Source organism: Sorex araneus, chromosome 1 (genome assembly GCF_027595985.1).
Source record: "Sorex araneus isolate mSorAra2 chromosome 1, mSorAra2.pri, whole genome shotgun sequence".
Lineage (NCBI taxonomy): Eukaryota > Metazoa > Chordata > Mammalia > Eulipotyphla > Soricidae > Sorex > Sorex araneus.
Window position 1 is genome coordinate 131,273,712 of NC_073302.1, and position 21,564 is coordinate 131,295,275.

Genomic DNA, 21,564 nt, shown 5'->3' on the forward strand with positions numbered 1-21,564 from the left:
TCTGTACAATTCTCAAAAGTACATTAAATTTTAAAATAAGAACGGTGTTTTGTACCTTTATCACTGTGCTAGTTAGATATGTGAATGTGTTCTAGGAGTTAAAACATATTTAACTCAAGTTTCTTATCTACAATGTGTGAATAGATAGTATAATGATGATGATGATGATGATGATGATGATGATGATGAATACACTTAAACAGAAAAATATTTTCTTTATGGTACTGAAAAGACATTTAATCTAAAGGATATTTTTGTTGGTTTTTGTCTGTCCACACCTGGAGATACTCAGGGTTTACTCCTGGCCGTGTGCTCAGGGATGGCTCTTGGCTGATGATGGAACTGAGCAACAGCCTTAAACCCTGTACTGCCTTTCCAGCCCCAATCTAAAGGTTTTAAAGATTAATAAAAAGTGTTCTAATGTTATCGAAATAAAATTGACTATCTGAATATGAATAAATATTAGTTATTATTATAATATTAATCTGCTGGTATGCTTTTGGACGCTCCTTAGGGAATCAATCATATGTTGTCAAGGATGGCACCTAGAGTTATACTATACAAATCCTGCATTTCAGCCCACGTAGATATGCTTCTATTGTTAAGATTACTAACTGGCCAGCCTTGTGCAGACTCATTCTTTCAGTTATCAATCCTTAAAACAGATAAAAGATGCTTTCAAGTAATATTTAAAATTAGGTTGATAAAAACATTATTTATGTTATATTTTTAAGATTGCGAAAAGATTATTACATAATTACATGAAGAATATTTATTAATTTTGTGGTCTATAAACTACTCACAATTATTTATAAAATGGAGATAACATATGTTAAATTCAATTTATTAAATTTTGTAACTTCTCCAACATACAATTTGCTGGATCTTGTATGACTAGGAGGCTATAATATTATTGCCAAGACACTGGAAAGAGTGAGTCATCCAATAAGAAAACCGTGTTGCAATAAAGAAAATTTCCAAGCAATTAAATCTTTCTCCATTTACCCTTTAAAACATTTAAAGTACACAAGTGATTATGCTTCAGATTAATTATTTCTCTGATAGCTTAAGTAAACTTAACCATATATTTAAAGATATATTTTATATATCTTTAACATATAAAGCTACCTTATATACCATTATATATATATGTATATATATATATATATATATATTAGGCTTGTTAGAGTTCTTGTGCATATTTTAAGTATTATAAATTAAGGTGAAAATCTGAAGAAATTAAGTTTTATGCAATGAAAAAAAAGTAAGTTTTGGTGCACTGGAAAACAAAATTCCACAATAATTTCTTCTGTTTGAGCCTCGTGTAGTTGTTTGAAAATGTCTGCTCTGTGTGTTAGAAGAGAGAATTGTGCACTTTCTTCTGGGCACAGTCACTGTATGGCTTGGAGTGTCCTCACTATTTCCCACAGCAAATATGACTTCAAACCCTGTGTCTGTAGGACCAGCTCAACCCAACAAAAGACCTGTCAGGTTCCACCAAAATGGAAGGAACTCTCAAAATTTCCTAATTTCAGTTGAAGGTGGAGGGTTTTCCAACCAAAGCCTGATCTAAGTTAGCTGAAAGATTTCAAAGCAGAGAAATAACTCTACATTGCACTATACCTTGTGACCGACTTTTTAGTTTCTATTTAGAGTTTTAACAATGTTTCTACTTTCCCACTGTACTATCACTCTGGCCCCATCACAGAAATATTTTTCTTGTCATTTGTGGTTCAAGCAAGTAAAATGTTTTTGCTAATACCACCCCCCCAAAAAAAAATTCAAAGTTCCTATTAAAACCCCAGGGAAAACAAAACAAAAATAAAAACACCCTAACCTACTTCACTATCTTATTTCAACATCATTTCATAGAGTGTGCTGATGTTATTTTATTTTTAAAATATATGTTTTATTCTTCAAAGATTACTATACCTAAATAAAAATGAAAATGTTTTGCATCAAAGTGATTTACATTTGATATTTTGCATTATTATAGTTCTTAGTTTGTGTTTCATTTTTACAATATTGGTATACTCATTCAAAACTCATGAGTTATGTCATTTCATATATATTTTTGGAGAGAAAAGCTATAACTTCAGAGATTGAATTACAACACTTGAATGTCACGTTTGGTATAATATTGCCTTGGACAAATTATCTTTTATTGAAAAATATCACAGAAAATACATTTTTAGTGATTCAGAATGAATGATCAGATCACGATAGAAGAGTCAAGGGAAATATCATCAGTACATTAGGTTTTTTTAATATATTGAACTTTTTCAGAACAATGATATCTTGTTATTAAAGGGAATACATTTCCATAATGCTTTTAAAGACACTTCATTACCTCTGGTTGATAAAACCATACTTAAGAAGCATTAGATAATAAATTCCACATTTACTAACAGATGGCTTAATGAAAGACATCCATTTTACACTTCCCCATTCCATGATCTTCTAAGAATCAAGTTAGCATTAAAATATCTTATAATGTCTATGAATTAATAAGAAAAGTTTATTGGTCTCTGGACTCAATTTTTGGCATAAAGCTCCTAAACTTGAAATTTCCTAAGTTCTAAGAGTATTAAGTACATCATTTGTTCTAATGCAGTGATTTTCAGTGGCCTCTTTGAGAAGAGCTAATCAGTTTGGAATCTTCAGACACACATACATGCAGACAGACACAGACACACACACAGACACACAGACAGACACACACACACCTCTTTTACTTTTCTGGAAGAGAGTTAATTAATAACTGTGAAGAAATCTCCATAAAAATCCCAATTGTAGGTAGAAGAGCTACCAAAGGAATCAGATTTGTTCAAACTGCCGGGGGTAATTCCTGAGTGCAGAGCCAGTCTCATGAGCATTACCAGGTGTGACCCCCCAAAAAGCCCAAAGATAATACTAAAGAATATATTATTTTGAAGATCAGAGATGTAGCATACAAGTTAAGGCACCTGCATTGCACATGACAGACCCCGGTTGGGTCTCTGCCACTGCATAAGTCCCCATGAACACCAGCAAGAGTGATCTCTGAACACAGAGCAGGGAACCAGAACAAGGCCTGAGCACAGCTGAGTATGACCTTCCCCCCAAATTAAAAAATAAATAAAACAATGTGGATATATGGGTTTTCTCAATCTACTAAAGTGTTAAAGTTCTTATTCCTGTTTAAAGTTTGTGTGACAGATTCTATGATTAATTTATTTATTTATTCATTTATTTTGATTATTTTTGGACCAATCCCAACAGTGGTCAGGACTTACTCTTGACTCTGAGCTCAGTCATCATTCCAGGTGGTATTTTGGGGTTCCAGGGATAGAACCTTGGTTGGCAGCATGCATGGCAAGTGCCCTGTCCACCACACTATCTTTATTCCCTCTATTTATTTTATTTTAGAAAGTAAATCCATAATAAAACAACAAATTCACTTTTCTATCATTACAAAAAGCTGTCAACATACAAGATGATAAATTCAAGGAATTAAATGAAGGGTTTGTGAGGACAAATCTTTAGCAGTCTCTACAATCCTAAAACCCTGAATATATACAATAAAGATTTAAAATTGGTAAATCTGGTATATGGTCCAAATGGGAAGTGAACAGGTTGACCTGCTGTTCACGGATACAGGATCCTGTATCTTGCTGATACAGAAATACTGTATCTCACATTAGAATAGTAAGAGAATAACAAATGCCCGAAGGCAGCAGAACCAATGAACTGATTTACAGAACTGAGCTTACCATGGTAAGGAGATGGTGGGTGGATACTGGGAGGAGCTTTGAGTAGAGGACCTAAGACATTGACCAAGGTAGCAGGCACTTTGATAGGGAATGTGGTATTGGAATGCTGCATGCATGTAACCCTGTGATGTCATTTATGTCATCACACAACATGTCATCACCAAATTTCATAATAAAAAAATATGCTATTGCCTTCTCAGGATAAAGATAATGAAAGACATGTTTCTTTTTTCTTTTTGGGTCACACCTGGCAATGCACAGGGGTTACTCCTGGCTCTGCACTCAGGAATTACTCCTGGTGGTGCTCAGGGGAATCAAACCCAGATTGGCCGAGTGCAAGGCAAAGGCCCTACCAACTGTGCTATTGCTCCAGGCTCAAAAGACATTTTTAAAGTCATGATTTACTTACAAAGAAAATAAATAGTTGTGAACTTGGCTGCAATCGATAAAATACAACATTTTAATATAAAATAGTTTATATTTTGATATACAATATGATTTAATTTAGCATATTAATAGTTTCAATATAAAACAATATTTGGTTTAGTATATTAGTATACTGATATATTTAGTATATTAAAATATAAACATTTTATTAAAAATTTCAATTAGCAAAATTATGATTTTTCCAGTTAAATAACAGCCTCAAGGATTCTCTGTGCAAATATACTTATAACAGAACCTAATATAAAAATATTTTTGCCAAGAACGTTAAGTATTGTCATTCTGCCAGGAGCCCAACTTGTCAGCAGTTCATATCATCACAATAAGCAAACCCAAGCACTACAGCACACTGATTTCCTGTGAGAAAGTACTGCAAATATTCCTAATTCTAAAATCTTCCTGGCCCCAAAACATTTGGCCCCAAAACATTTGGCCACTTTAACATATCAGGGTACATTAAACTCAGCTCCTGGGAAACAAAACTATATAGTATAGCTGCATTGGAAAACTTTCTGAATAATTAAGGAGCTATGTGGGAGTTATGCTCATGGCATTCTTATTTGTAAAGAAGAAATAAAATCTTCACAAATACTGAAGAAAATCAAGTGGGACATTTGTTGAATGCCTATGAATTCTAGATCTATTTTTCCCATCTATAAATCTTCTCATTAAAAATTAAGGTTCAGGGCGTATGGTGCCACCAGCAGGTCAACCTGTACCTGCAGGGTTAGTGCATCAGCAGCCTGATGGTGACTTCAGGCTTCCTGATACTCCAAAATTGCTGCAGTGCATTTGGCCGGACCCCAACAATTTGGGGCCAAGTTTACCAATTAAACGGCAAAAAATTAGGTATGTGGGAGTCATGCCTACAAACCACCTCAGGCTCAGCTATACAAGCTCATTCATTGGCCTTATTTCAGAGACCCATAAATGAATCTCGAAAGAGATCAAAAGCCAAAGTTAAGCTTGGACCTGTTCAAGCTTGAACAGACTGGGGTAAATCAGAAGGGGTCACATTCACACCCCAAAGCTGCCACCCAATTGAAAAGCTATTCCAGCCATACCGTCCCGATAAAAATACTGAATGCCCTGAACAAACACCATGACCTCTTTACACCTGTATTGCAAACCACAATGCACAAAAAGAAAAAGAGAGAGAGAGTCATTGTTAAGCCAATAATTTCAAACCTGGGTATTTTAATTTGTTTTTAAAATGGTATGCAATAATGAAACAGATGGAATGGAAGTAGAAAAAATAATTTTATTAAAAGCAGTGTCAACTGAAATGAAGAAACTAATCAAAACCTATAGTGTATTGTAGTCTGATCTCAAATCTTAAATTTAGCTTATTAAATTCAATTTACTTTCCCTATGATGACCTCTTCCTTCAATTATTAAATATTCTATCAGAAGGTTATCAGTGTTTAATCAAGAAAATAAGAAGGTCAAATGCAGAAAAAAAATTTCAACATAGAATAGTGAATGAATAAACCTTCGCATATATACATATATAATTTTTTGGGGGGGGAAAGTTTAGAACAGCAGTCATTTTTAATCAATATGCTGTATATAAGAATGCATGAAGCTACTGTTAATATATATTTTTAAGACTGAGGGGAGTGGTGACTTATCTAGATATAAGGGCTGCATCTGCTCTTCTAGGCATATGAATTGTCATATAAAATATGACAATAACAAGCAGAGAGTTCCGGAGGGTCTTTTGCAATGACTTTTTGTACCCCTGCAGTCAAGTACCATAGTTTTATAACGTGTATTAGAGAAGGGTATTTTTCATCTTACCTGTTGCAATAGGTTAGAACATGAGCTCTGATAAAACTTAAATCAGCTTTCAACACTTTGCATATCTGACTATTTTCAGGCAAAGTCAAATTTACTATTTTAAATTTTATTATTCAAGAAACTGGAAACAAGTAAAAGCAATCAAGGTCATATCCAAGCAATCTCAAAATATCAAAAGAGATTGTTTTCCTGCTTTAAGCATATTATTTAATTGTATTTTTGGCAAAGAGCAGAGTTTATCTTGTACACTATTAATTAGCCAATTAAAACAAGTCTACTTGAGATAACAGAGATAAAGCAAATTACCTTCTCTTGATACTGTCTCCTTGAAGAATCCAAAGACTGGATTAAAGCCGTGGCATGGCCAACAAACATGGCATAGCAGGTAGCCCCTACAATCATGCTCAACATGGTTATCCAGAGATCAGACATGCTCACTGGGGCCTGGGCTCCATACCCAATGCACAGCATATGACTCATTGCTTTGAAGAGTGCGTATGAATACTGCTTTCCCCAGGAATCATTCTGAAACAGAGGCAAAGGGAAAAAAAAAAAACCTGAGCCATTACAATAGCAGAAGAAAGGGAAGGTAGCAGAACAAAGGATGACATCATTTGTTACTCAAATGATTGATTTTTTTTTTATAAACTTCCCAAGCACACTGAAATAGACATAGTTTACTGTTAGTGTTAATATCTGTTTTCCTAGGCATTTTGATTCATTTTTGTTATTTTTTTTTCAAATTAAAGTTAACATCATTTGGGCCATGGAGATAGTACAGCTATTGACTCTGGTTCAATCCACAGCACATGGCACTGTCTAGAATCTTGGGTGCAGGTTGGGTGCATCTTGGGTGCTGTCAATCCCTGAGCACCACCAGGGATGTGTCACCTGTAACCCTGGAGGCCTTGGAGCCCTGCTAGTATGATACTGGAGGTTTCTGGCACAGCAGAACCCAAGCAGTAATGCAACTCTCACATAAAATTGGCAGTCCAGTTGGCTGAGAATTGCAAGGAGTGACCCCCAGGTCCCCTGAGCACTGCTTGGGAGTCTCCCTTTCCCAAACAGAATAAAGTAACATTAGTTTACATCTCCCTGTAGGTTTCAGGATAAGAGCATCATGTTTCAACATCATTTATTTATAGCATGATCTCACAAAGTCTAGCTACCATTAGCCACTAAGTGACCCCCACCTTCCATCATTATACCTTCCCACCAAAAGTCCCTCTCTTATGGGTAACCTTCATTCAGCTATTAGAATATAAAGGCTTGGCTTTGCTCATTTGTTTCTTTGCCTTATATATCTGAATGAAAACTATATCTTGTTTTTAAAACAAATTACTTTGGGGATGATATTGTGAGTATTACTGAAGAGTGCAAGAATGAATGCTGATGGGTTCATTTTGAAGTTTCCAGGGAAATATGCGTATTGGTAACATGTTTGGTAATATCTTTCATTATATATTTGAAAACTGAGACTTCACAGACAGGTATGAGAAGTCTGAGTCTCGTGTATAGGAATTTTTATCGAAATGAAAAGTTTTAGGACTTTGTAGATACGAATTGGTGTTTCTGTCATCTTAAATTAAAAAAAAAAAACCTTATTTTGGAAACACAAGTTTGATCAAAAGTTTTCCCTGAAGTTCTCTATCAGAGTAATCTAAATTGAAATTCATATGTCAGAGTTGATGGTCTGAATATTTTAAGGTAAAAAAATAACATAGAAAAATTACATCTTGGCAGACTGAAAAAATATAATACTGAATTCTAAGGTTAGTTATGCAATTTCTAATACTATCTTAAAACTTGACTCTAATATGAAGTTGTACAAAAATAATATTTTCTATATAATCTGCCCTTTTACAACATTTGTGGTATTGGTCAATTGATCAATATCTTTGATCAACTGATTTCAAGTTCCCTAGATCAGGTCTTATATAATTTCTGAGATCCAGTAAGAATAAAAAAATGAGGTATCTTAGTTTAAAAAATAGAAGTATCACTGTTAAATACAATATGAAAAGACTTTTACTTTGAAGTATATTATTACCTACAAAACACAATGGGGTAATAGTGATGTATGAGTAGCAACATAACAAAAGTTATATTTTCAACACAAGTATCTATATGATAGATAAATATAATATATTATATGATCTTGGTTGTTCATTTGATTTTTCTGGAATGCTTTTATGAAAATATATTTTTAGGACACCAAAATTTAGACAAATAAGAATTTAATTATTGATGATAAAACTGAAAGTGCATAATGGTTTTTGGTCAGTGAACAATCACATGTTTTTTAAATATTGTTTAACTTTGAGATTTTTCTGTTGTGATTATTACAGAAGTTGTTAAGAATATTTTATAAGATGAAATTGCTTTGGAATAATATTTGATAATCTCAAAATAAAAATTTTAATACATTTGAATTTGATGATTAATATTGAGCTAATATTCGGGGTCTCCCAAGTTGAACTTAGAAACAGGTGGGCCAGTCTGATGATTACCAGCCATAAAGGTAGTTTAAAAGGGCCTGAGGATGCAGAGGTGCTCGGCTCTGTGTGCCAGTTACCTGAGCCACATCACTGGTACTCAGGGATACTTCTGGCAGAGCATGGGGGGACTCCATGGGCATACCCTACAGTACCTGGGGGGGGATCATGTGCTGCTAGAAATAGAACCAGGGTCGACTACATGAAGGCATATGTCTTCAACCCTGTATTATGGAAGCGTTTCTTTGTGAAGATCCAACTCATAACAAGAGTCAGTTTCATGTAAGTTTCATATAAGTCAGTTTCATGTCGGTCTGAGTGTGATTTTTCAAAAATTAAATCTATTTTGAGATAATTTCAGTTTAATATGGAAATGTTACGGATTAAGACTACAATCCTTCATGCAGTTTCTCAAAATGGTAGCATCTTGGCAAATAGTGGTATGTCTTTCCCAGGAAATTGATATAAATGTAGTCACTGATCTCATTTATATTTATGAGTTCTCATTTGCATTTAGTTCTATCCAATTTTATTACATGTGTTTGTTCGTGTATTCATTATCACAGTCAATATGTGGAACAAATCTTCCACAACAAAGATCCCTTATATTGAATTTAATGTTAAATGTAAAATCAATGCATGCGTATTTAAATATTTAATCCATTTTCTGTAATTTGCCAACGTTGTATAAGATACCAAAATTAGTCTCATAATTTCTGTGTATATAGTTCAAAATGTCTGTTCATGAATTCTACGTTCTCTACTTTAAGTTACAATAAAAGGCATTTTAAATTAAAAATTATCTTCCTTTAAACAAGTACTCTTTGAAGGCTTCATGTAGAAACGATCTTCTATTCATTGTGATGATATTTAAATATAATTCAGCTTGCTTAGTGGATATTTGCATTGCAACATGGTCTTCAAAGCTAAACATTATCAACTATAATCCAATAGTCTCCTGATGTGTCTTATGAAATGTTCATGTATAATCATTTAACTCGTATTAACTTATTGACAAACTTGATTGCCTTTGATCTACAGGCACCATCGTGGAACCAAGACAGGAGGTTTATATTTGTGTAGGTATTGCAGTAGCGGGACTCTGAAAACGGAAAGGCATCTGGTCTCTCACAATGAGTCTGACCCCTGGCCTGTGGGCTGCACCTGTTTCCACAGTTACTACTGGAACTTCACGTGTCGCCACTGCTACTCTGTGCCGAGGTCTGGCTTGGCCACACTGGGGATGTAAGTCTTCCCAGACTCTGTGGTCTGTCAGCGTCTATGTGACTCGGGTCAGGTTTGGCTTCTGTGAAGACTTCTGTGCCTGCAAGTCTGAACCTGTGTCTGCACAGCTGCCGCCCTGCTGCTCGTGTTCAAGTTTTATTGCCCCAGTGGAACTCACTTACAAAACACAAATTTAAAGACAAAATGATTGGCTGCGTCAGAGTATTAAATCAAATAAAGGCATGAAACAAATATGCCTTTGTTTCATTTTGCTTATGAAACAAAATGCATATCCTGAAGGTTTCTTATTTGGTACTTTACATCATAGTTCTCATAACATCTTGAAATCTTGTGTGGTTTTTACAGTAGGAAATATAAATCTGAGAATAATTTAAAAATCTTCTTAAATACGTTAAATGCCAAAGTTAGAATTCAAACATATGTCTATCATAACTATAGTATAAATCTGTCTTCTCAAATATTATAAAAATTTATTCAACAATCAGTTACAGAAGTAATTATAATGCAAAATTTTAAAGCATTTGAAAAACTTAACCAAAACAAGAAGATCTATCTTAACAAAGAAAAGTGAGACATAACATAATAATAGAATTTGGATGAAAACATCAAATTTTCATCAGAGAACACCTCTAAGAGAAAATTTTCTGGAGTGTTTAAATCACTAGTGATGGCTTGGTCATGCTTTCACTACCGAAAGTAAGAGGGATACTGAAATAAAATAAGAAAAAATCCATTAAAGTATTTTGTCCATTACTGGTATACTGGGAATGAAATTTAGGGTTTCATACATGTGAAGTATAACTTTTATAGTGTAGCAATGTTCCTGACACTTGGTTAAACATTTCTGATTTCTGATGGTAGAATAACTTATTCATAGACTCAAAGAAAGTTGATGAACAAGATTTGAACAAGTATGTGATCTATGGATGTAAGAAACAAATCAAGCTTCAAAATTCCCTTGATTATAAACTGCACATGAATAGATAAAATATGTATATATGTATATATGTATGTGTGCATGTATACACAAAAATAAGTGTATTCTGACCACAAAAGTTTATATTAATATGATATGCAAAATAGAAGCAGTAAAATGAAAAACAACCATTAACTGGTTAAACTATCTCCATTGCAAAAGTCACGTTATGTTTATAATTTATTGAGGTAAGATGATGAAGATATACACTATGATCAATATTTTTCAACACTGCCACAGACTAAGTTATTTTAGGTAAATATACTATTGTTAGACCTGTAGCGAAAATTAATTAATTAATATAGAAAACTATTTCCTCATGTTGAAGTTACATCTATCACACACTAAGTGATGAATGACATCACTTAAAACTGTTCTGCTTAAAGTTCATCTTGTTTAGGGGCTGGAGCAATAGCACAACGGGTAGGGCGTTTGCCTTGCACTCGGCCAACCCGGGTTCAATTCCCAGCATCCCATATGGTCCTCTGAGCACCGAAAGGGGTAATTCCTGAGTGCAGAAACAGTAGTAACCCCTGTGCATCATCGGGTGTGACCCAAAAAAATCATCTTGTTTTGTTTAGTTCTTTACGCTTTAGGTCCCTGTGATGCCCAGGGACCACGACTGGCTCAGTGCTCATGGGACCATGTGGTACGGGAATAGGACTAGGAGTTCCTACATGCAAAGCACGACGTCCAGTTCTGAGTTATTTTCCCAATACCTAAAATTCAGCTTTTTACATCTTCTTATTCCTCTTTCTACTATAAATTAATAATTATGTAAATCAGAAGCAGTAAATGTTGCTTTATATTAAAGGTATGATCTAATATTGCAGATAAGCAAATAATGACTTCAACTGCAAGTCATCCTAGAACTTGTTATATTGATTATGCAATGTAAGAGGGTGAGGCCAGGAAATCCTCCACTGTGTAAGATGATATAAAAAACCAGAAAGTATTGAGCCATTACAATTATTTTTAGAAGCTAATCTTCAATGAAAAGCTCTTACCTTTTGATGTATAATCTGTGTAATCTTAGCATATAAGACTTCTGTGTCAGAGATACTGCTTTGAGAGTATTCTGCTTTGACTTCTAAATCCACATAAGCTTTACACAAATATAAGTTTTAGAAAGTATAGTCTCCCTGATCTCATGTACAACTTCACATAGAAAATTCAAATATAAAATAATACCTGAGAGACAAAACACAGCTGATCGATCTACAAAAACAAAACAAAACTGTTTTACGAGTTATTTAGAAATGTTAACCTGCTAGCGTCTTGATTGTCTCTGATAAATTCATTAACTCTTACATTACATCTGAATGTGTACATGTGTACGTGGGTGTTAGTATGAGAGAGGGGCAGAAGGGAAGAGTGAAAAGAAACAGTGATGAGAGGGAGGAAGTATAGGGAAAAGAAAGCAAAGAGGGAGAGACAGGTGGTAGGTAAAAGAGGAAGGTGGGGGTATTAGATGGGGGAAGAGAAATTTCTCTACAGAGGTCAACCACCTCCTCTTAGTCATATCTCTGGATTGATTTGAAACCAAAACCAAATAAACAAAAATACTATAATACATAAGGGATAGCATTTGAAATTCTTTTATCTTTCTTTTTCAAAATAAAAAATCACAGAGGAAAATGCACACGTGTGTGTGTGTGTGTGTGTGTGTGTGTGTGTGTGTGTGTGTGTGTGTGCCTCTCTGAGATCCTGGCAAGCTACTGAGAGTGTCCCACCCACATGGCAGAGCCTGGCAAGCTCCCTGTGGCATATTCGATATGCCAAAAACAGTAACAATAATAGGTCTCATTCCCCTGACCCTGAAAGAGCCTCCATTGTTGGGAAAGACAAGTAAGGAGAGGCTGCTAAAATCTCAGGGCTGGGATGAATGGAGACGTTACTGGCACCCGCTCGAGTAAATCAATGAACAATGGGATGACAGTGATACAGTGATTTCCAGCATCTGATTCTATGAGTTTAGCAAAATAATCTATTTTGCATCATCTGTGTAGCTGAGTGTTAGGTACACTGCCTCATTTGAACAGAAGAGATGAAGGATGATAGTTTTTCTTCTGTAAAATTACGGTGTTTTTTCACTGATACTACTGTGCTACCTGGTTCTATGGACAGCCAGTAATGAAGCAAAAACAAATTCCAAATAAAATAAATATGGTCATATACACAGCAAATGAGATTTTGGAAGAGAGTAACTAATTTCAATCAGAAAACCAAGACTAAGTATGACCTACTCAAACATACTTCAATATCCTTTCCAAAGAAGGCTGAAATTGAATGTCTTGGGTATGAAAGTAAATCCAATGATTTGTATCTGTCTCTAGAAAGTCAAATTTAAATAATCTGCCGTTATCTAAAAGTCATTATCCAAATATCATAAAGCCATAATCTGGAGGTTCCTTGTTTTGTCCAAAAAGGGCTCAGGAATAACATCCACGATTCTAAAGTAGTGTAAGTTTAGCACAAGATGAAGAAAACATGACCAGTATACTAACTATACTAACACTAATTTTTTAGTGAAAGGAAAGGCTTAAATGACATAAAATTAAAAGCAAATGTCAGAGATAGGGAATAGGACCTTCCTATTGAAAGAAGATAATGTTGAGAGATAAACATGCATCTGGTATAGATGAGATGCAAGCAGGTTCCTGTAGTTTTGACAAATCCTGGCTTGTCTTTATCTATCATTATATTCTATGATTAAAATGGAATGTCTTAAATGGAATGGTTTGACCCTTGTTATCCTTCCACTCTTGTATTACAAAGCAGTGACCTGATCGAATTAGTGGGGAATTACCCTAGAAGATTACAAAGAATAAAGTATCAGATATTTTTATATAAGGAACAAAAGGGCTTGCAAAAACTTGTAATATTAAATAAAATACACACGGGAAAGCAAATCCCAGAACATTGATTATTCAAAAAGAAGGTGGAATATAAAGAAGAGTTGTAATGAGTATTGAAAGAAGCTAAGAAGAAAAATGTTAACCATTTAATTTACTTTTTTTCTGCAATATAGCTTATAACACTCTGATGATTTAGGACATTTGATCAGAAGAGACAAAAATATATCAATACTGTTATGTTCTTATGAATAACATTTCTGTAAGATACTCTATAAGATGTTATGAAAGTATAAATAAATTATATCATTTATTTATCACCATTATTATTATTCAACACTATAGTTTGACAATGATCACCTGAAAATTTTATTATGCAAATCAATGTAGAGAAATTCATATTTGGTTATGATTATATTTTTATTATAATTTATAAAATATACCAAGAAATTGCATAAATTCTGAGTAAATATTTTGAGAAATTAATAATTATGGGAAGCTTTCTAATGTAGAAACAAAAGCATTCACAAGAGTGATGTAATTATAGGAACAGGGTTAGTGAGCTTGGTAACAAAAATACATGAAAAGCATGAAAAATACATGAAAATTAATGCTGAGATTACCAAAGACAAATTTGACAGAAAACGAAGACATTTTCAAATAATTCTTCATTAAGTAGATCCACGGTAAAGTATCTTTTTTTGGGAAGCCATATGATCAAATAAAAATCAACTGTCATAAACAGAGTTGAACTTAAACTAAACATCGGATTCATACTATGTCAGAACCAACAAGTTGATCCCAGGGTTTAAGATAAACAACAAAGGCTTGCAGCATGCTGAATACTAATGGTGATTCAAATTGAACCATTTATAAAAGAAAGAAGTCCCAGAAAAACTTCAGGGCCAATTAACCACTATTATCCTACCAAAATGTAAATGTGGAGACCTCATAGGGGTTCTGATGCCACTGACTAAGCAAAACTGGAGGTGTTATTTGTTTTCGAACTCTTTAGTGCTATCTGACAGGTCCTTCTCCACACAAAAAGTGAATTGCCAATCTTATCTTCACCATACTCTTCCTTTCCACAAAAAAAAAAAAACCCAACTCAATTGAAACAAATCTGGTATATTTGCACTTATTAAATGTGAACTGAGCCTTGTAAGATTTATCAAAATTAAAGACAACTGCCTCTATTGAGTTCTCTTTACCGAGATATCCTCTAAAGTATGTCTCTGTTACCTAGATTTCCACAGGTAAAAATCCCGTAAGTGGGGAGCCATGGCACAAGCCTCATGAGCCAACCCACAGACCAGGAAGGAAACAAGGTGAGATGGGGGCCGTGACTGGAGAAGAACTGAGAAACAGATATTGGTGTTGAACTGATATTCCAAACTCTATAAACCCAAACTGAACTCTGCTGCTGTAAGCATACCATCAGCGAAAGCTACTGCCCCGAAGCCCCACCCCCTCACTATCATATGACTGAGTTCACGTTCTCCCCACTAGGTGGATCCCAAACCTGCAGGCAGAAGAGCAACCATGGAGCCCAATGGGCAAGCTGGTTTGAGATACACACTGAAATGATTTGTTTTCCTTCGAAGGATTTTAAAAACCAAATTTGACTCCTTTGCTCCAAACTATGCCACAGTTCTCTACCATAATCATGTAAAACACTAGGTAATGTCAACATATAAATGGTGGTTAGTAATAAAGTGAATCTTCTGTTTGGACCTTTTGTTCTGTCACCAGTCTAGGTCTTTGATTCTGCACCTATTTCTAAAATGGTACAGAATTTCTTTTTATTGTTCATTTTTCTTGACGTTGAACAGAAAAAGAAGTATCTTTTCTTCCACTTTCATTGAATTATAATTGACATGCAACTTGGCATTATTTTTAAGATATACAACATCATAATTTATAATATGTATATATGCATATATATACATATATACATACATTACCAATCATTTAAAGTGAGTAACTTTCAAACCAACAAAACTACTCCCCTCAAGTAGCTAGTATCAACAAATGTCCTGACCACATCCACCCATCATTACCAAAAACACACACACACACACACACACACACACACACACACACACACACACACACACACATATATAGGAATAGCACAGCGGGTAGGGCGTTTGCAACAATGGGACAACACTGATACAGTACAGTGCTATTTTGAGCTAAATTTTGTCTCATCTTTTTGGTTTATTGTTTCTGCCTTTACTTGCTTCATTTGAAATAATTAGCATGGTTTCTTTTCCTTTTTATTCAAAACTCTCATTTATTTCAGTGATTACTTTAAAACTCTCAACATATACACCAAAGAATCATATTCTAAGCTCATCATTGATGAATATGAACAAATTACCAATCACTTAAAGTGAGTAACTTTCGAACCAACAAAACTACTCTCCTCAAGTTCCTACTACCAACAAATGTCCTGACCACATCCACCCATCATTACCATAAAACCTAAAATTTATCTTGCTCCCTTGCCACCATTGTGTGCTCAACCAGTTCATTTCCCAAATGCCTCTCCACTCAGGTGTCTGAAAGCGACATTACCAGTTGATGTATGAGCCATAGTTTGGGGAGTAATTGAAGGTAATGAAAGATCAGAAGAAGAATCTGTGATGTTTATAGAGAGGTGGAGGTTCAAGACAATCACACAATTTAAATCCCCTTGTTAGGAATCCTTAGATATTATCCTTTGCAAATGGGTATCTCTTTAAAATGATTCATTTTAAAATAAAAGTATTAGTATTAAATCATTCGAAACTTAGGTAACTTGTACAAGAACATGTAGGGCTTTAGCACTGTTGTCCCGTTGTATATATAGTGAAATGATTAGTTAACATCAGTCAGCCATATTGTTGCAAAAATAATGAAGGCATCACAAACTGTTTGCCAAGCTTGTGTAAGATTCATATACTCTTCTCTGTACTGTTCATGTGTCAGTAAGAACTGCTCTAGTGAGTATTAGAGCTTTTTTCAACCAATGAAGACTTTCACTCATATGTTTTTTTTGCTTGTAGTTTTCTGCTTATAATATCACAAATTATAACTGTAGCACTGTAGCACTGTTGTCCCATTGCTCATAGATTTGCTCGAGCAGGCACCAGTAAAGTCTCCATTGTGAGATTTCTTGTTACTGCTTTTGGAATATCGAATATGCCACTGGTAGCTAGCCAAGCTCTGCTGTGCGGGTGGGAATTTCAAGAGGAAAGTTATAACAGCACTAAAAATGCTTAAAGGTAGTAGACAACAGCTTGCAAAAAACCTAAAATTTTGGTAAGCATTTCAAATTGGATAACACTGTTTACATATATGAAACCACACACATTTTTTAATTATGTGTATATAAGATAGCATAAATTTATACTTATATGATGAATTCTAAAGTGAATTAACCTTGCTAACTCGGGCAAAATCTTAGAATTCAGTAGAATTTTTAAACTAATTTTACCTAAAAGAAATATTCTTAATATTCTAATGCTATGTCTTAAGAAAATATTTATTTTTGGTGTACTAAGTATTCAGTAATAATGAATTTCTATACATACATCTATACATACATACTTCTATACAAATTATAACATACATTGTAATTCATTTTCTCTATTTTGGTTCCCTTTTAGGCCATTTTTTCATGGCTGAAAGAGAAAAATGCAATCTAGTTACCCCAATGATAAAAATTTCTTCATTAACTCAAGTCAGTTAAATCTACCAAGGGAACCACAGGCTGGTGATATGGCCTTGCCCTTCCCTTCAACATCTCTCCTGAGCTCTTCAAGTCCCTATACAACATCAAGTGTGTACCCTTTGACAACTCAAAATACCCGCAGTTCTAAATAGGCCAATTCCCTCTCCCTTTACTTTTTAAATAGGTATTTTTCTCTGATTCTATATGCATTCTGGTCACCTTCCTTTTTACAAGACCACTTCTACTAGTCAATAAGCTGCATTATTTTGTTTAGTTTTATTTTCCTTTTTGGGTCACACCTGATGATGCTCAGGGGTTATTCCTGGCTCTGCATTCAGGAATGACCTCTGGCGGTGCTCAGGGGACCATATGAGATGCTGGGGATTGAAACTGGTCAATCGTGTGCAAGGCAAATGCCCTACCCACTGTCCCACCCACAAAGCTGCAATTTTTTTTAACATTTTCATAGATCTGGCTTCATTCTTGCCATTCATCCATCCTACTCTCAATCTATTTCCCATTTCTATTCTAGAAGCACTTGTGCTGCTATTATCATAGCATCATGTTGGCCTTTGATTTATTTGCTGTCACTGCTAAAACCAAAGTTCCATAAACAGGGGCCATTTTCTAACCATCTCGAATCACAAATGTCTAGCAGAGATAAATATTAATGAAACTAAGGAAATATTATTAATTTAACTGATTTAATGACAGCTCTTGAATGTTATCTTGTTCTACAATATTATTGCAGCTGCCTTGAATTACAGTGCAAGTTAAAAAACCAGATGTCTTTACCTGGACCACAAAGGCAATCAGGAACTTTCATTAAGATTCAGAATATTGCAACTGTGATTAAAATGTAAACTTTAATGTGTAACCAAATTAAACAGATGCCCTGAGCAGTCTCATCAACTATTCTCCCAACTGAATAGCTCTATAGCAGATGGCACAAACAACTTAACATATATTTAAATGCTGATATAAAATTAAAATAATACAAAATATTTCTAATTTATTAGGCATTCTTTCCCTTACGAATGCCTTAATAGGCAGTTGGCATTGGTGTTTAATTTTCAGACCTACTTATATAGATTTCTCTCCTCACTTTTCTTCCCAGTATGAAGGTAATTGTTCTTTCACTGTGGTATATCTTTAAGCTTTTTCTCTGGACTCAAATGCTGAGAGTTAAATTTAAAACACCACTGTAACAATGAAAATATCATCCACAGGAAACAAATATGAAATATATGCCACATATACATGATCCGACAAGGCAACAAGCTATTTTTTGTTCCTTTGGATGAAGATCATATTCTTATATTCATATTAAATAACTAGAAAGTATGTCTGTTGTTTAAATTTGACTAGACTGGTTAAACAGTGTTTATAGATCTGGTGAGTCAAGTATGGATACCACAATATACATATTAAGTATATTATTTAGGAGATATTTTATTTTGCTTCGAATGACTTAAACATATTTAAAACAAAATCATTATTTGTTGTTTTTTTTTAAATTTTTCTGCTTTCCAAACATAATTAATCACAAATAATGGTTCTCAATGTGTTCCAACTTCTTTTTTGACATAGATAACAAAAGTGGCAGAAGTTCTTGATAGAAGAATAAGTAACAAATCTTTGGTGAATTGGGGACATTGAAGTTTATAATTTCTCTCCTATTCCCTATTGCTCCCTGCAAATTACAAAACAACAAAGGAAATGCAAATATTCTATATTTCCTACTCTTGAGTTTCCTGAGATATACAGATTCATTTTCCATGTATGAACCAAATAGCAACAACATATTTAAAGATACTAATATTTTAGTGTTTTTTGCCAAGAACCACGAACCAGTGTGTCATTACATAAGATAATGAGATCATTCAGATGTGATGTGCCCCCTCTGCACCACAGTGCAACATATGCGTAGAACAAAAAAAAAGCCATTAAATATTATTTTATTGCCTATTATTAATAAAATGGCCTAAGGAACGAACTGACCACTCAAAATTTAATTTTAAACATACTGCCACTAATAATTTATTTTTCTGCCAACTAAATGTGATACTTCCAAAACAGAATATCACCTGGAAAAAAGTATAGTAATGATTAGTGGAGCCATTCTTTGAGTATCTGGTACTAAGTTAGGTCAAGGTCAGAATTAGGATAAATTCTATAGCCTGTGTTTACTAGGTATTGCAATATTTGACCTTTAAGCTGCTGTTTTGTCATGCAATATGCATTGTAGAGAAAATGCTTTTGCTCGTGTTACATCCAGTTTCATTGCTAAAATAAATACAAGGTCACTGCCTACAGATGACTGGTAAGAATACAGTATAATCTTCTTAATCCTGATACTCAGAACAAAACTATGAATTACTCTCAAGGGCTTTAGGATGAAATAAAAATATAAAAATCAAAACAAAACAAACAATAGGTTCGCCACAGTCCTCTATGATCAATTTAATTTGTCTAAGTATACAAAATCAGCTTTCTTAAATAAAAGCTACCCAGGGTCTCATTAGTGGAGAGGAAAAAAAAATCAAGGTCATGCTAAAGGTATATTACTTCACGGTGGAAAATTTCAATCCTCTAAACACCTTCCAGAAAAGAAACCAAAAGAAATAGGGAGAATAAATGTCAGGCAGTTTTCAAAATCTTGTTTAGACATTGAACAAAATTTTTTAAAAAAGTAGAAATTCTAAGTATGCTGGGAATATACTTTTACTAAATGAGGTTGACAATATTAGAAGCAGATTATGGAATGTATCTTAGACAAAAAAATATTACCATGCAAACTTGAATATGAAAAAATAGGTAATTCAAAATTCTAAAGAAGCAGTTTTTTTGCTAGTAAGTTTAAATCATTTATTTAATTAAATTTATTTTTTTCAATTATAGTTTATGTATCACAGTTATAATGATGATAAAGTTTATGGTATTGATACCATAAATACTCAGGACCCTCCACTTCTGTAGCTATGTAACCTTTAAATAGTAGTTTCTTTTGAGGGGACAGGGTCACATCCAGCTATGTTCTGGGCTTATTCATTGCTCTGTCATCAGGGATCATTCCTGAGGTACAGAGGGTAACTCATCTGGAGCCAGGGATTGAACCTGGGTTAGGCACATGAAAGGCAAGTGCATTCATTATCTGCTGTACTATCTCTTTGGTCCACTTATGGGGAGGTTTCATATGATTACATATTAGGAGCTGGAGCAATAGCACAACAGGTAGGGTGTTTGCATTGCACGCGGCCGACCCGGGTTTGATTCCTCACCCCTCTCAGATAGCCTGGCAAGCTACCGAGAGTATCTTGCCTGCATGGCAGAGCCTTGCAAGCTACCCATGGCATATTCAATATGCCAAAAACAGTAACAGCAAGTCTCACAATGGAGACGTTACTGGAGCCTGCTCAAGCAAATTGATGAGCAATGGATGACAGTGACAGTGACATATTAGGGTGAAAATTCAACAAAGATCTGTGAATTGATTTCATAAATATATCAAATGATGTTTTAACTTAAGTGTTAATTGCATCTTGCTATACTTAGGAATAGGAGAAAAACAGACTATAGTATAACCTGGCAATATATTATTTAACCAGCATCATTTCATGAAACTATAATCAACTTTTATTTGCTTGCATATAATATGTTGCTTGCAACATATTATTAAGAATATTTTCACCATATTTTTCCATTTATCTTAACCTGTATTAAATGTTCTGATAAGGTATATATAAAAATGAGGGAAATAACTTATCACAGAGTTCACATGCATTAAAGAATAATGCCATAAATATGGATTTCTAAATCTATTTAGTATCATTTTACATACAGATTTTAAAACCAACCTATATGATCTTTTCTAAATGGGATAATGGTAGAGAAAAGGTCATGTATGTTGACTGGCAATTCTATATGGGAAATTATAATAAGATTACAGTTACCTTCTGATGCTGCTACATTAATATAAGTCAACAGCTCAGTCATAAAATTAACTAGATGTAGTAAGAAAAAGAAAACACAATTGTGGAAATGAAAGAAAACACTGTGTTTAAAGTACCAGCCTCAGGGGAATTGCTTCTTCATAGGTGTAAATCAAATCAGTTGGCCCATGAAAGTTTCAATGCCTTCCTAAAAAAAAGGACTTTGCTTTAATTTGGAGATTTATAACTATGTCTATAGGTGTTGGCATAGTCCAAGCAAGTAGTATTGGCAGAGTATAAATTTCACGTTTATATCAAGGTAACATTACAGAAAGCTAGGCGTTAAA

At 34.2% G+C, this 21,564-nt stretch overlaps 1 protein-coding gene across 2 annotated transcripts in view; it reads right to left on the minus strand.

The window, feature by feature from the left end:
- HCN1 (hyperpolarization activated cyclic nucleotide gated potassium channel 1) overlaps positions 1-21,564 on the minus strand; it is a 382,774-nt gene that overhangs the window by 116,795 nt on the left and 244,415 nt on the right. For both annotated transcript variants that reach the window (XM_004608418.3, XM_055132368.1), the window contains exon 4: positions 6,303-6,521. In XM_004608418.3, coding sequence (XP_004608475.2) covers positions 6,303-6,521 — 219 coding nt within the window. The remainder of the gene's footprint in view (positions 1-6,302; positions 6,522-21,564) is intronic.